Source organism: Bombina bombina, chromosome 6 (assembly GCF_027579735.1).
Source record: "Bombina bombina isolate aBomBom1 chromosome 6, aBomBom1.pri, whole genome shotgun sequence".
Taxonomy (NCBI): Eukaryota; Metazoa; Chordata; class Amphibia; order Anura; family Bombinatoridae; genus Bombina; species Bombina bombina.
Genome location: NC_069504.1, coordinates 1,148,999,136 through 1,149,015,301, shown reverse-complemented (window position 1 = coordinate 1,149,015,301; position 16,166 = coordinate 1,148,999,136). Strand labels below are relative to the sequence as shown.

The 16,166-nt window shown below is 45.1% G+C and overlaps 1 protein-coding gene across 1 annotated transcript in view; it reads left to right on the top strand.

The window, feature by feature from the left end:
* SPX (spexin hormone) overlaps window positions 1-15,828 on the top strand; it is a 44,485-nt gene extending 28,657 nt beyond the window's left edge. Inside the window, exon 6 of the mRNA XM_053716271.1 lies at window positions 15,757-15,828. Coding sequence (XP_053572246.1) covers window positions 15,757-15,815 — 59 coding nt within the window. The 3' untranslated portion in view covers window positions 15,816-15,828. The remainder of the gene's footprint in view (window positions 1-15,756) is intronic.
* Window positions 15,829-16,166: the final 338 nt, after the last annotated feature.

The window sequence follows — 16,166 nt, the reverse complement described above, 5'->3', positions numbered from 1 at the left end:
TATTAGCTATTTCAAATGAGAAAATAAAAGGTGAAGGAGTTATTTGTAAACAGTTTAATACACTACTGCAAGTAAAATGGATAACTGGGAACACAATAAAAAGTAGAAAAATATTAGATTACACTGTCCCTTAAACCCTTCACTACTGGGGATTTCAGAGAAACACTTGCCAAAAGTACTTGAGAATTTTGAGCATTTTTGCTATCACTTCATTTAAACAGAAATAGAACCTTTGTTTTTTTTTTTATTTACCTATGAAAACTATATATATTTTTAAAGTAGACAACCCAAGGTATTGATCTAGGCCCATTTTGGTATATTTGAAGCCACTATTGGCCACCAGATACAAATATATATATATAAATAAAAGGTTACCTATTCGTAAACTTGGAGTTTTTCTTTACACAGAACTACTGCAGCCATAAAGACAAATAGTTGTAAAAGCTTCTCTGGGTTCTCCTTTGTTCAGAAACCTCAGATATTCATGGCTTTGCCTTTGTTTTTTGGCAATTAGAAGGCAGAGTATTGCAGCTGCGAACAACACATCTGAAATTTCCGGCAGTGAAAGGGTTAACCTGTTAGCTTGTACGGTTAATAGTGGCTCTTGTGTAGGTATCACATACCCTAATCCCTCCCAAACAGCTCTCTTCCCTCCCCCCACTGGTCACCACCATCTTAGGTACTGGCAGACAGTCTGGCAGTATTAGGTATGCCTCATGCCATGTTTTACTGGACACTTTTGAGTTACACGTGCTGCAGGGTAAGCAGGCGGAACATTTATTATTATTATTCTTTATTTATAAAGCCCCAACAGATTTCTCAGCTCTGTCCTTGGGTACAAAAATAAAAGTACAGTACAATACAATATAAAAGACAACAGACAAAGTTTAACAAACAAATACAGGGGGAATTGAGGGCCCTGTTCCTGTGGGAACTTACAATCTAGATGGGTAGGAAAGTGAGAAACAGGAGGTGGGGACTGCAAAGGTGAGAATGATGTTAGTGTGGAGTTAGATGGGGCAGCATCTTGTGGAATTCATTTGTTACTGAGTTGGGTAATAAGCTTCCCTGAACAAAAAGGTCTTTAGGGAGGGTTTAAAGGAGGAAAGGTTAGGGGAGAGTCTGACAGCTCTAGAAAGTGCATTCCAGATGGTTGGTGCCGCACAAGAGAAGTCCTGTATCCTAGCATGGGAGGAGGTAATGATAGAAGATGCAAGGAGCAGGTCATTGTTGGATCTTAGGGGGCGGGCTGGAGTATATTTGTTGATGAGTGAGGACAGGTAGGGGGCTGCGTTTGTATGGGCTTTGTAGGTCAGGATGAGAATTTTGAAGTTAATTCTGCTGTGGATGGGTAGCCAGTGAAGGGACTAGCAGAGAGGAGCAGAGCGTCAGGAGAGGTGGATTAGCCTAGCATTTAGGATGGATTGATGAGGGGAGAGGCGGGAAAGAGGGAGGCCAGTTAGTAGGTTATTACAGTAGTCAAGTCGGGAGATTACCAGGGAGTGGATTAGCTGTTTAGTAGTTTCAGCACTCAGAAACGGACGAATTTTGGAGATATTTCGTAGTTTCGTGTTTGAAGGAAGATGTGAATGAACCGGTAGTAAAAGATAGGTTGAATATGTGAGTAAGAGCTGGAGTGAGGGTAGAAGACAGAGAATGTATTAGATGTGAAGGGATAGGGTCAAGTGGGCAGGTAGTGAGGTGTGAGGAAGACAATAGGGAACTCACTTCATTCTCAGTGGTGGGGGGGAGGTGCTAAGAGTGGTGGAGGGGGTTGCCGGGGGCGGAGATGGAAGGTTGCAGTCTTGTGTTGGGATATTACTTCGGATGGTAATTGTTTTGTTGAAAATGTAGTCTGACAGGTCTTGAGCACTAAAGGCAGATAAAGGGGGTGGTGCAGGTGGATAAAGGAGAGAGTTGAAAATGGAGAAGAGACGTTTAGGGTTTGAGGAGTGAGTAGATATAAGAGAAGAGAAGTAGGTTTGCTTGGTTAAGTGAAGGGCACAGGAGTAAGAATGAAGAATGAACTTATAGTGGAGGAAATCTGACTCAGAGCGGGATTTCCTCCAGGCACGTTCAGCAGCACGGGAGCATTTTTGCAGGTAGCATGTTTGCTTAGAGTGCCAGGGTTGGAGCTGACGACGTGGGGTTTTGCGTATTTGGGGAGGAGCGAAAGTGTCCAATGCCGAGGAGAGAGTATTGTTATAGTGGGTTGTAGCAAGGTCAGGGCAGGATATTATGGAAGTGTGCAGATGGTGGTCTGAGATGGGAAATGGGCGACAGGTGGCGTCAGAGAGAGAGAGCAGAGGTAGGAGAATACCAGATCAATAGAGTGTCCATCGCAGTGAGTAGGGAATAGGGTGGATTGTGAGAGACCAAAGGAGTTTGTGAGTGAGAGGAGCTTAGAGGCAGCAGGGGCAGATGGATTATCAACGGGGATGTTGAAGTCCCCCAGGATTAGAGCAGGTGTATTTGTAGAGAGAAAGTGAGAAAGCCAGGCAGCAAAGTTATCAAGGAATTTGGAGGTTGGTCCAAGGGGCGATAGATAACTGCCACCCTGAGGGAGAGGGGGGATAATAGGCGGATGCAGTGGACTTCAAAGGAGGAAAAGGAGAGAGATGGATGAGGCTGCAGGTGCTGATAGGAGCAAGAGGGAGAGAGTAAGATTCCAACACCGCCACCGTGTCTCTCACCTGGCCTAGGTGTGTGGCTAAAGTGGAGACCACCGTGAGAGCAGCAATGGAAGCAGTGTCAGAAGAGGATAACCAGGTTTCAGTAATTGCTAGAAGATTGAAGGTGTTAGAAACAAACAGGTCATGAACAGTTGTAAGTTTGTTACAGACAGAGCGAGCATTCCAAAGAGCACAAGAAAAGAGAGGGGATAAGCACTGTGGGTTAATAGAGATGAGATTGTTAGGATTGCGTGACCTTGAGTTTGTATTGTGGGGGACTGAGCGAGAGTGTAAAAGTCTGGTGATTACTGCAGGGCCAGGGTTAGGAGAGATGTCACCAGAAGCAAGCAGTAGTAGCAGTGTGAGTGACAGAAGGTGAGAGTGAGACTTGTAGGAGCGGGTATGATTAAACACAGGAGAGATGTCACCAGCAGCAAGCAGTAGTAGCAGTGAGAGTGACAGAAGGTGAGAGGGGGACTTGTAGGAGCGGGTAAGATTAGACACAGGAGAGACGTCACCAGAAGCAAGCAGTAGTAGCAGTGAGAGTGACAGAAGGTGAGAGTGAGACTTGTAGGAGCGGGTAAGATTAGACACAGGAGAGATGTCTCCAGCAGCAAGCAGTAGTAGGAGTGTGAGTGACAGAAGGTGAGAGTGAGACTTGTAGGAGCGGGTAAGATTAGACACAGGAGAGACGTCACCAGCAGCAAGCAGTAGTAGCAGTGTGAGTGACAGAAGGTGAGAGTGAGACTTGTAGGAGCGCATATGATTAGACACAGGAGAGACGTCACCAGCAGCAAGCAGTAGTAGCAGTGAGAGTGACAGAAGGTGAGAGTGAGACTTGTAGGAGCGGGTAAGATTAGACACAGGAGAGACGTCACCAGCAGCAAGCAGTAGTAGCAGTGTGAGTGACAGAAGGTGAGAGTGAGACTTGTAGGAGCGGGTATGATTAGACACAGGAGAGATGTCACCAGCAGCAAGCAGTAGTAGCAGTGAGAGTGACAGAAGGTGAGAGTGAGACTTGTAGGAGCGGGTAGGATTAGACACAGGAGAGATGTCTCCAGCAGCAAGCAGTAGTAGGAGTGTGAGTGACAGAAGGTGAGAGTGAGACTTGTAGGAGCGGGTAAGATTAGACACAGGAGAGACATCACCAGCAGCAAGCAGTAGTAGCAGTGTGAGTGACAGAAGGTGACAGTAAGACTTGTAGGAACGGTAAGATTAGACACAGGAGAGACGTCACCAGCAGCAAGCAGTAGTAGCAGTGTGAGTGACAGAAGGTGAGAGGGGGACTTGTAGGAGCGGGTATGACTAGACACAGGAGAGATGTCACCAGCAGCAAGCAGTAGTAGGAGTGGGAGTGACAGAAGGTGAGAGTGAGACTTGTAGGAGCGGGTATGATTAGACACAGGAGAGATGTCACCAGCAGCAAGCAGTAGTAGCAGTGAGAGTGACAGAAGGTGAGAGTGAGACTTGTAGGAGCGGGTATGATTAGACACAGGAGAGATGTCACCAGCAGCAAGCAGTAGTAGCAGTGTGAGTGACAGAAGGTGAGAGTGAGACTTGTAGGAGCGGGTATGATTAGACACAGGAGAGACGTCACCAGCAGCAAGCAGTAGTAGCAGTGTGAGTGACAGAAGGTGAGAGTGAGACTTGTAGGAGTGGGTATGATTAGACACAGGAGAGACATCACCAGCAGCAAGCAGTAGTAGCAGTGAGAGTGACAGAAGGTGACAGTAAGACTTGTAGTAGCGTGTATGACTAGACACAGGAGAGACGTCACCAGCAGCAAGCAGTAGTAGCAGTGTGAGTGACAGAAGGTGAGAGTGAGACTTGTAGGAGCGGGTATGATTAGACACAGGAGAGACATCACCAGCAGCAAGCAGTAGTAGCAGTGAGAGTGACAGAAGGTAAGAGTGAGACTTGTAGGAGCGGGTATTATTAGACACAGGAGAGACGTCACCAGCAGCAAGCAGTAGTAGCAGTGAGAGTGACAGAAGGTGACAGTAAGACTTGTAGGAACGGTAAGATTAGACACAGGAGAGACGTCACCAGCAGCAAGCAGTAGTAGCAGTGTGAGTGACAGAAGGTGAGAGTGAGACTTGTAGGAGCGGGTAAGATTAGACACAGGAGAGACGTCACCAGCAGCAAGCAGTAGTAGCAGTGTGAGTGACAGAAGGTGAGAGTGAGACTTGTAGGAGCGGGTATGATTAGACACAGGAGAGATGTCACCAGCAGCAAGCAGTAGTAGCAGTGAGAGTGACAGAAGGTGAGAGTGAGACTTGTAGGAGCGGGTATGATTAGACACAGGAGAGATGTCACCAGCAGCAAGCAGTAGTAGCAGTGAGAGTGACAGAAGGTGAGATTGAGACTTGTAGGAGCGGGTATGATTAGACACAGGAGAGACGTCACCAGAAGCAAGCAGTAGTAGCAGTGTGAGTGACAGAAGGTGAGAGTGAGACTTGTAGGAGCGGGTATGATTAGACACAGGAGAGACGTCACCAGCAGCAAGCAGTAGTAGCAGTGAGAGTGACAGAAGGTGAGAGTGAGACTTGTAGGAGCGGGTATGATTAGACACAGGAGAGATGTCACCAGCAGCAAGCAGTAGTAGCAGTGAGAGTGACAGAAGGTGAGAGTGAGACTTGTAGGAGCGGGTAAGATTAGACACAGGAGAGATGTCACCAGCAGCAAGCAGTAGTAGCAGTGTGAGTGACAGAAGGTGAGAGTGAGACTTGTAGGAGCGGGTAAGATTAGACACAGGAGAGATGTCACCAGCAGCAAGCAGTAGTAGCAGTGTGAGTGACAGAAGGTGAGAGTGAGACTTGTAGGAGCGGGTAAGATTAGACACAGGAGAGACGTCACCAGCAGCAAGCAGTAGTAGCAGTGTGAGTGACAGAAGGTGAGAGTGAGACTTGTAGGAGCGGGTATGATTAGACACAGGAGAGACGTCACCAGCAGCAAGCAGTAGTAGCAGTGTGAGTGACAGAAGGTGAGAGTGAGACTTGTAGGAGCGGGTATGATTAGACACAGGAGAGACGTCACCAGCAGCAAGCAGTAGTAGCAGTGAGAGTGACAGAAGGTGAGAGTGAGACTTGTAGGAGCGCGTATGATTAGACACAGGAGAGACGTCACCAGCAGCAAGCAGTAGTAGCAGTGAGAGTGACAGAAGGTGAGACTGAGACTTGTAGGACCGCGTATGATTAGACACAGGAGAGATGTCACCAGCAGCAAGCAGTAGTAGCAGTGAGAGTGACAGAAGGTGAGAGTGAGACTTGTAGGAGCGGGTATGATTAGACACAGGAGAGATGTCACCAGAAGCAAGCAGTAGTAGCAGTGAGAGTGACAGGAGGAGAGAGTGAGACTTGTAGGAGCGCGTATGACTAGACACAGGAGAGACATCACCAGCAGCGAGCAGTAGTAGCAGTGAGAGTGACAGAAGGTGAGAGTGAGACTTGTAGGAGCGCGTATGACTAGACACAGGAGAGACATCACCAGCAGCGAGCAGTAGTAGCAGTGTGAGTGACAGAAGGTGAGAGTGAGACTTGTAGGAGCGCGTATGATTAGACACAGGAGAGACATCACCAGCAGCAAGCAGTAGTAGCAGTGTGAGTGACAGAAGGTGAGAGTGAGACTTGTAGGAGCGTGTATGATTAGACACAGGAGAGATGTCACCAGCAGCAAGCAGTAGTAGCAGTGAGAGTGACAGAAGGTGAGAGTGAGACTTGTAGGAGCGCATATGACTAGACACAGGAGAGACATCACCAGCAGCAAGCAGTAGTAGCAGTGTGAGTGACAGAAGGTGAGAGTGAGACTTGTAGGAGCGTGTATGATTAGACACAGGAGAGACATCACCAGCAGCGAGCAGTAGTAGCAGTGTGAGTGACAGAAGGTGAGAGTGAGACTTGTAGGAGCGGGTATGATTAGACACAGGAGAGATGTCACCAGCAGCAAGCAGTAGTAGCAGTGTGAGTGACAAGGTGAGAGTGAGACTTGTAGGAGCGGGTATGACGAGACACAGGAGAGACATCACCAGCAGCAAGCAGTAGTAGCAGTGAGAGTGACAGAAGGTGAGAGTGAGACTTGTAGGAGCGGGTATGATTAGACACAGGAGAGACATCACCAGCAGCAAGCAGTAGTAGCAGTGTGAGTGACAGAAGGTGAGAGTGAGACTTGTAGGAGCGGGTAAGATTAGACACAGGAGAGATGTCACCAGCAGCAAGCAGTAGTAGCAGTGTGAGTGACAGAAGGTGAGAGTGAGACTTGTAGGAGCGCGTATGATTAGACACAGGAGAGATGTCACCAGCAGCAAGCAGTAGTAGCAGTGAGAGTGACAGAAGGTGAGAGTGAGACTTGTAGGAGCGGGTAAGATTAGACACAGGAGAGACATCACCAGCAGCAAGCAGTAGTAGCAGTGTGAGTGACAGAAGGTGAGAGTGAGACTTGTAGGAGCGGGTAAGATTAGACACAGGAGAGATGTCACCAGAAGCAAGCAGTAGTAGCAGTGAGAGTGACAGAAGGTGAGAGTGAGACTTGTAGGAGCGGGTAAGATTAGACACAGGAGAGATGTCACCAGCAGCAAGCAGTAGTAGCAGTGAGAGTGACAGAAGGTGAGAGGGGGACTTGTAGGAGCGGGTAAGATTAGACACAGGAGAGATGTCACCAGCAGCAAGCAGTAGTAGCAGTGTGAGTGACAGAAGGTGAGAGTGAGACTTGTAGGAGCGGGTATGATTAGACACAGGAGAGATGTCACCAGCAGCAAGCAGTAGTAGCAGTGAGAGTGACAGAAGGTGAGAGTGAGACTTGTAGGAGCGGGTATGATTAGACACAGGAGAGATGTCACCAGCAGCAAGCAGTAGTAGCAGTGTGAGTGACAGAAGGTGAGAGTGAGACTTCTAGGAGCGGGTAAGATTAGACACAGGAGAGATGTCACCAGCAGCAAGCAGTAGTAGCAGTGAGAGTGACAGAAGGTGAGAGTGAGACTTGTAGGAGCGGGTATGATTAGACACAGGAGAGATGTCACCAGCAGCAAGCAGTAGTAGCAGTGAGAGTGACAGAAGGTGAGAGGGGGACTTGTAGGAGCGGGTATGATTAGACACAGGAGAGTTAGATGGGGAAGTATTTCTATGGAGAAAGAGTAGTTCATGAGAGGACAGCATAGGGGATGAGAGGAGTGAGGGTGAGATATGGATAGTGTGGGGGTTATTGTTGCTACAGGGAAGTGCAGTGAGTTTTAGGAAAAGGGCAGACAGAAATAGCAGAAAATACATGGAAAGCATTGTGCACGTGTATAGTTAGTGAGGTTTACCTGTTAGTGGGACTGCAGTTTGCCCCTCCAGTTCTTAACTCGGCCACTTGTAACACAGGGCACTTAGAAGCACAGGGCACAAAGAGCCAAGGCATCAGAGAGCCAAGTGGTCACTTATTTCTAGTAGTCAGATTATAAATTGTAATGATTTGAATCAGGACAGCTGTGCACAGGCAGACTAGTTAGGAGACTGGAGTTACACACACTTGCAAATTAGATTTGGGGAAGACAAATGGTTGGGAAGCACAGATATTGTACAAAGGAACTGATAACAAATCTAACAAAAAAATCATAAATCCAGACAGCAGGAGAGATGCATACCAGTGTATTTTAGCAAATTAAAGGGATACAGAGGGGCAACCAGGCAGATAAAGGCAGCAGGAGAGATGCATACCAGTGTATTTTAGCAAATTAAAGGGATACAGAGGGGCAACCAGGCAGATAAAGGAAGCAGGAGAGATGCATACCAGTGTATTTTAGCAAATTAAAGGGATACAGAGGGGCAACCAGGCAGATAAAGGAAGCAGGAGAGATGCATACCAGTGTATTTTAGCAAATTAAAGGGATACAGAGGGGCAACCAGGCAGATAAAGGCAGCAGGAGAGATGCATACCAGTGTTTTATAAGCAAATTAAAGGGACACGGAGGGGCAACCAGGCAGATAAAGGAAGCAGGAGAGATGCATACCAGTGTATTTTAGCAAATTAAAGGGATACAGAGGGGCAACCAGGCAGATAAAGGCAGCAGGAGAGATGCATTCCAGTGTTTTATAAGCAAATTAAAGGGACACGGAGGGGCAACCAGGCAGATAAAGGAAGCAGGAGAGATGCATACCAGTGTATTATAAGCAAATTAAAGGGACACGGGGGGCAACCAGGCAGATAAAGGAAGCAGGAGAGATGCATACCAGTGTATTATAAGCAAATTAAAGGGACACGGAGGGGCAACCAGGCAGATAAAGAAAGCAGGAGAGATGCATACCAGTGTATTATAAGCAAATTAAAGGGACATGGAGGGCCAACCAGGCAGATAAGGGAAGCAGGAGAGATGCATACCAGTGTATTATAAGCAAATTAAAGGGACATGGAGGGCCAACCAGGCAGAAAAAGGAAGCAGGAGAGATGCATACCAGTGTATTATAAGTAAATTAAAGGGACACGGAGGGCCAACCAGGCAGATAAGGGAAGCAGGAGAGATGCATACCAGTGTATTATAAGTAAATTAAAGGGACACGGAGGGCCAACCAGGCAGATAAAGGAAGCAGGAGAGATGCATACCAGTGTATTATAAGTAAATTAAAGGGACACAGAGGGACAACCAGGCAGATAAGGGAAGCAGGAGAGATGCATACCAGTGTTTTATAAGCAAATTAAAGGGACACGGAGGGGCAACCAGGCAGATAAAGAAAGCAGGAGAGATGCATACAAGTGTATTATAAACAAATTAAAGGGACACGGAGGGACAACCAGGCAGATAAAGGAAGCAGGAGAGATGCATACCAGTGTTTTATAAGTAAATTAAAGGGACACGGAGGGCCAACCAGGCAGATAAGGGAAGCAGGAGAGATGCATACCAGTGTATTATAAGCAAATTAAAGGGACACGGAGGGGCAACCAGGCAGATAAAGGAAGCAGGAGAGATGCATACCAGTGTTTTATAAGCAAATTAAAGGGACACGGAGGGGCAACCAGGCAGATAAAGGAAGCAGGAGAGATGCATACCAGTGTATTATAAGCAAATTAAAGGGACACGGAGGGGCAACCAGGCAGATAAAGGCAGCAGGAGAGATGCATACCAGTGTTTTATAAGCAAATTAAAGGGACACGGAGGGGCAACCAGGCAGATAAAGGAAGCAGGAGAGATGCATACCAGTGTATTATAAGCAAATTAAAGGGACACGGAGGGCCAACCAGGCAGATAAAGGAAGCAGGAGAGATGCATACCAGTGTTTTATAAGCAAATTAAAGGGACACGGAGGGGCAACCAGGCAGATAAAGGAAGCAGGAGAGATGCATACCAGTGTATTATAAGCAAATTAAAGGGACACAGAGGGGCAACCAGGCAGATAAAGGCAGCAGGAGAGATGCATACCAGTGTTTTATAAGCAAATTAAAGGGACACGGAGGGGCAACCAGGCAGATAAAGGAAGCAGGAGAGATGCATACCAGTGTATTATAAGCAAATTAAAGGGACACGGGGGGCAACCAGGCAGATAAAGGAAGCAGGAGAGATGCATACCAGTGTATTATAAGCAAATTAAAGGGACATGGAGGGCCAACCAGGCAGATAAGGGAAGCAGGAGAGATGCATACCAGTGTATTATAAGTAAATTAAAGGGACACAGAGGGGCAACCAGGCAGATAAAGGCAGCAGGAGAGATGCATACCAGTGTATTATAAGCAAATTAAAGGGACACGGAGGGACAACCAGGCAGATAAAGGAAGCAGGAGAGATGCATACCAGTGTATTATAAGCAAATTAAAGGGACACGGAGGGCCAACCAGGCAGAAAAAGGAAGCAGGAGAGATGCATACCAGTGTATTATAAGCAAATTAAAGGGACACGGAGGGCCAACCAGGCAGATAAAGGAAGCAGGAGAGATGCATACCAGTGTATTATAAGCAAATTAAAGGGACACGGAGGGCCTACCAGGCAGATAAAGGAAGCAGGAGAGATGCATACCAGTGTATTATAAGTAAATTAAAGGGACACAGCGGGCCAACCAGGCAGATAAGGGAAGCAGGAGAGATGCATACCAGTGTATTATAAGTAAATTAAAGGGACACGGAGGGCCAACCAGGCAGATAAGGGAAGCAGGAGAGATGCATACCAGTGTTTTATAAGCAAATTAAAGGGACACGGAGGGCCAACCAGGCAGATAAAGGAAGCAGGAGAGATGCATACCAGTGTATTATAAGTAAATTAAAGGGACACGGAGGGCCAACCAGGCAGATAAGGGAAGCAGGAGAGATGCATACCAGTGTTTTATAAGCAAATTAAAGGGACACGGAGGGCCAACCAGGCAGATAAAGGAAGCAGGAGAGATGCATACCAGTGTTTTATAAGCAAATTAAAGGGACACAGAGGGGCAACCAGGCAGATAAAGGAAGCAGGAGAGATGCATACCAGTGTATTATAAGTAAATTAAAGGGACACGGAGGGCCAACCAGGCAGATAAGGGAAGCAGGAGAGATGCATACCAGTGTTTTATAAGCAAATTAAAGGGACACGGAGGGCCAACCAGGCAGATAAAGGCAGCAGGAGAGATGCATACCAGTGTATTATAAGTAAATTAAAGGGACACGGAGGGCCAACCAGGCAGATAAAGGAAGCAGGAGAGATGCATACCAGTGTATTATAAGTAAATTAAAGGGACACGGAGGGCCAACCAGGCAGATAAAGGAAGCAGGAGAGATGCATACCAGTGTATTATAAGCAAATTAAAGGGACACAGAGGGACAACCAGGCAGATAAAGGAAGCAGGAGAGATGCATACCAGTGTATTATAAGCAAATTAAAGGGACACGGAGGGCCAACCAGGCAGATAAAGGAAGCAGGAGAGATGCATACCAGTGTATTATAAGCAAATTAAAGGGACACAGAGGGACAACCAGGCAGATAAAGGAAGCAGGAGAGATGCATACCAGTGTTTTATAAGCAAATTAAAGGGATACAGAGGGGCAACCAGGCAGATGAAGGAAGCAGGAGAGATGCATACCAGTGTATTTTAGCAAATTAAAGGGATACGGAGGGACAACCAGGCAGATAAAGGAAGCAGGAGAGATGCATACCAGTGTATTTTAGCAAATTAAAGGGATACAGAGGGGCAACCAGGCAGATAAAGGAAGCAGGAGAGATGCATACCAGTGTATTTTAGCAAATTAAAGGGACACAGAGGGACAACCAGGCAGATAAAGGAAGCAGGAGAGATGCATACCAGTATATTTTAGCAAATTAAAGGGATACAGAGGGGCAACCAGGCAGATAAAGGAAGCAGGAGAGATGCATACCAGTGTATTATAAGCAAATTAAAGGGACACGGAGGGACAACCAGGCAGATAAAGGAAGCAGGAGAGATGCATACCAGTGTATTATAAGCAAATTAAAGGGACACAGAGGGACAACCAGGCAGATAAAGGAAGCAGGAGAGATGCATACCAGTGTATTATAAGCAAATTAAAGGGACACAGAGGGACAACCAGGCAGATAAAGGAAGCAGGAGAGATGCATACCAGTATATTATAAGCAAATTAAAGGGACACGGAGGGACAACCAGGCAGATAAAGGAAGCAGGAGAGATGCATACCAGTGTATTATAAGCAAATTAAAGGGACACGGAGGGGCAACCAGGCAGATAAGGGAAGCAGGAGAGATGCATACCAGTGTATTATAAGCAAATTAAAGGGACACGGAGGGACAACCAGGCAGATAAAGGAAGCAGGAGAGATGCATACCAGTGTATTATAAGCAAATTAAAGGGACACGGAGGGCCAACCAGGCAGATAAAGGAAGCAGGAGAGATGCATACCTGTAGAGAGATGAGATGGAGGGTTAGAACAGTGCTTCATGTTGTTAGTAGAGCATTCTAGGTGGTAGTGTATTGTGCCTCTGGACATCACATGAATAGTGCTGATGAACAGCACAATACACTTCCTGCAGCATGTGTAACTCATGTGTCCAGGAAAACATGGCCGAGGTAGCAACCCTAGCAAGTATGCCGTTTAGTATGTGCATGTATGTATGTAAATATGCATGTGTGTATGTATGTGTCTGTGTGGGTTTGCACATGGAAATATGTGTATGTATATGTGTATGTAAGTGTGTATCTGAAAATATGTGTATACAGTACATGTAAGTATGTCAGCATGTATGCATGTTTGTATGTAAGTATCTATGTGTATATGTAAGTTTGTATATGGAAATATGTGTATGTGTGTATTTAAGTACATGTGTTTGTGTGTAAGTATTCATGTGTGCATGCATGCAAGTATGTATGTAAGTGTGCATGGGTATAGTGTATGTATGTAAGTGTACATGTGAATATGTAAGTGTGCATGTGTGTAGTGTATGTATGTATAGAATGGTGTACATGTGTATATATAAGTGTGCATGTGTGAATGTATGTAAATTTGTATGTATGTAAGTGTACATGTGTATATATAAGTGTGCATGTGTGTATGTATGTAAATGTGTACGTATGTAAGTGTGCATGTGTGTAGTGTATGTATGTAAGTGTGTATTTGTATGTATGTAAGTATGTATGTACTTGTGCGTGTATGTATGTAAGTGTGCATTTGTATATGTATGTAAGTATGCATGTAAGTGTGTATGTTTGTATGTGTATATGTATGTACATACATACGTACATACATACGTGTGAATGTGTGTATGTATGTATGTAAGTGTGCATGTAGTATGTAAGTGTTTATGTATGTAAGTGTGCATTTGTATATGTATCTATATATGTAAGTGTGTATGTATGTAAGTGTGCATGTGTGTATGTATGTAAGTGTGCATGTGTGTATGTATGTAATGGTGCATGTGTGCATGTATGTAAGACAGTGTGCATGTGTATATTTATGTATGCATGTGTGTATGTATGTAAGTGTGCATGTGTGTGTGTATGCATGTAAGTATGCATGTGTGTATGCATGTAAGTGCGCATGTGTGTATGCATGTAAGTGTGCATGTGTGTATGCATGTAAGTGTGCATGTGTGTATGCTTTTAAGTGTGCATGTGTGTATGCATGTAAGTGTGCATGTGTATGCATGTTGGAACACGTATATAGTTGTGTATTTCTGAGCCAGTAACAAATAACTACTTTTTTTGTTTAATTTTTTAAATGTATAATTATGGTTTATTTTTTCTGTAGTGTAGGGCCCCTCCCTCACCCCTCCTCCTTGAGGCCGCCCACTCACCTCCCTCCTTCCCTCCCATTGCTCCCACTGGCACCAACAGAGGATTATTACAAAGTGAAGCAGACAGTGTCACTCTTTGTAATGATCTGGCATTGTATGATAAGGGCACATGATCAGTGCTTCCTTACCATCTGAAGACACATGCCTTCTGCCCCTGCTGCAGTCTACACTTTCTAAGCTGACAGTGTCACTCTTTTTAACGATCTGGCATTATATGATAAGGGCGCATGATCAGTGTTTCCTTACCATCTGAAGACACATGCCTTCTGCCCAGCTGCAGTCTACACTTTCTAAGCTGACAGTGTTACTCTTTGTAATGATCTGGCTTCATATGGTAAGGGCGCATTATCAGTGCTTCCTTACCATCTGAAGACACATGCCTTCTGCCCCTGCTGCAGTCTACACTTTATAAGCTGACAGTGTCACTCTTTGTAACGATCTGGCATTATATGAAAAGGGTGCATGATCAGTACTTACTTACCATCTGAAGACACATGCCTTCTGCCCAGCTGCAGTCTACACTTTCTAAGCTGACAGTGTTACTCTTTATAATGATCTGGCTTCATATGGTATGGGCCCATTATCAGTGCTTCCTTACCATCTGAAGACACATGCCTTCTGCCCCTGCTGCAGTGTACACTTTCTAAGCTGACAGTGTCACTCTTTGTAACGATCTGGCAATATATGATAAGGGCGCATGATTGATCAGTGCTTCCTTACCATCCAAAGACACATGCCTTCTGCCCCAGGTGCAGTCTACACTGTCTAAGCTGACAGTGTCACTCTTTGTAATGATCTGGCTTTATATAGTAAGGGCGCATGATCAGTGCTTCCTTACCATCTGAAGACACATGCCTTCTGCCCCAGGTGCAGTCTACACTGTCTAAGCTGACAGTGTCACTCTTTGTAATGATCTGGCTTTATATAGTAAGGGCGCATGATCAGTGCTTCCTTACCATCTGAAGACACATGCCTTCTGCCCCGCTGCAGTCTACACTGTCTAAACTGACAGTGGGTACTGCAGCAAGTACTACAGTATAAATACGTACAATTTGGTGCGAGGGGTTAAGCTGCGAATGGCTCTAGCAGTGTAGGTTCGCTCATTTACAAAGCTGTGATCGTAAGAAATCTGCTTCTGAACCTCCCTGTCACCTCAGAAACAGTAGATGAAAATCACCCCAAACTCATCTGACCAGCAGCATAGAATCAAGGACTTGGTAGATGGCATTTAACTGAACCTGGCATATAGTATTAAAGCAATATGAAACCCAAAATGTTTCTTTATTCCAAGCAGTGATGGCTAAACTTGGCACATCTGATGCTTCAGAATTACATTTTCCATAATGCTCAGCTAGACTACAAAGTGCCTAAGTATCATGGGAAATGTAGTTCCAAAAGACCTGGGGTGCCAAAGTTAGCCGTTACAAAGATAGAACATAAATTTTTAAACAACTTTCTAATTTACTTCTATTATCAATGTTGCTTCATTCTCTTGGTATCGTTTGTTGAAGTAGCAGCAATGCTCTACTAGGAGCTATCTGAACACATCAATAAGCCAATGACAATACACATATATGTGCAGCCACCTATCGGCAGCCAGCTCACAGCTCCTGAGCCTACCTAAGTATGCTTTTCAATAAAGGATTCCACAAGAACTAATCAAATTTGATAATAGAAGTAAATTGTTTAAAATATTACTTAGTGTTATCACAAAGGAAAATTTTATGGTCTAGTGGAATCACAAAGGAAAATGTTCAGTCTTCATGTCCCTTTAAGACTTCAGAGAGCACCATTGTTGTCACCAGTTGCAATTAGTTGTGTTTTGTACAATGTTTATTCACTAGAAATTTGTTCTGACTTTTTCAGCTGAAGATGACTCTGTGGACCAACCAGGATATTTGCCTGAAAGTTTATTCAGCTGGTGAAATCATTATCTGGACAATCATCACCTGTAGATTATAGGTCCTTAGCGACATGGTCTACATGAAAACCAGTGTTCCATAATTCATGCTTTTCCCATATGTATCCTGTTTCACCGGGATAACCTCCGGGACATCTCTGGAATTTAAAATCAAATCAATAAAGCTCAGGCACCAACACTTTGTTCTGGAATATTCTGCTAAATACATTTTATATGGATTGTGCTAATGACAGCCGTAGGTTCTGGTTAACAGACTTAAGGTTCAGTGCTCCTCAGCAACAGAGGAGTGGAGAATATGTAAAATATACCAAATATATTTTATATTCTGGATTATCTGAAAAATAAAGTAAATATA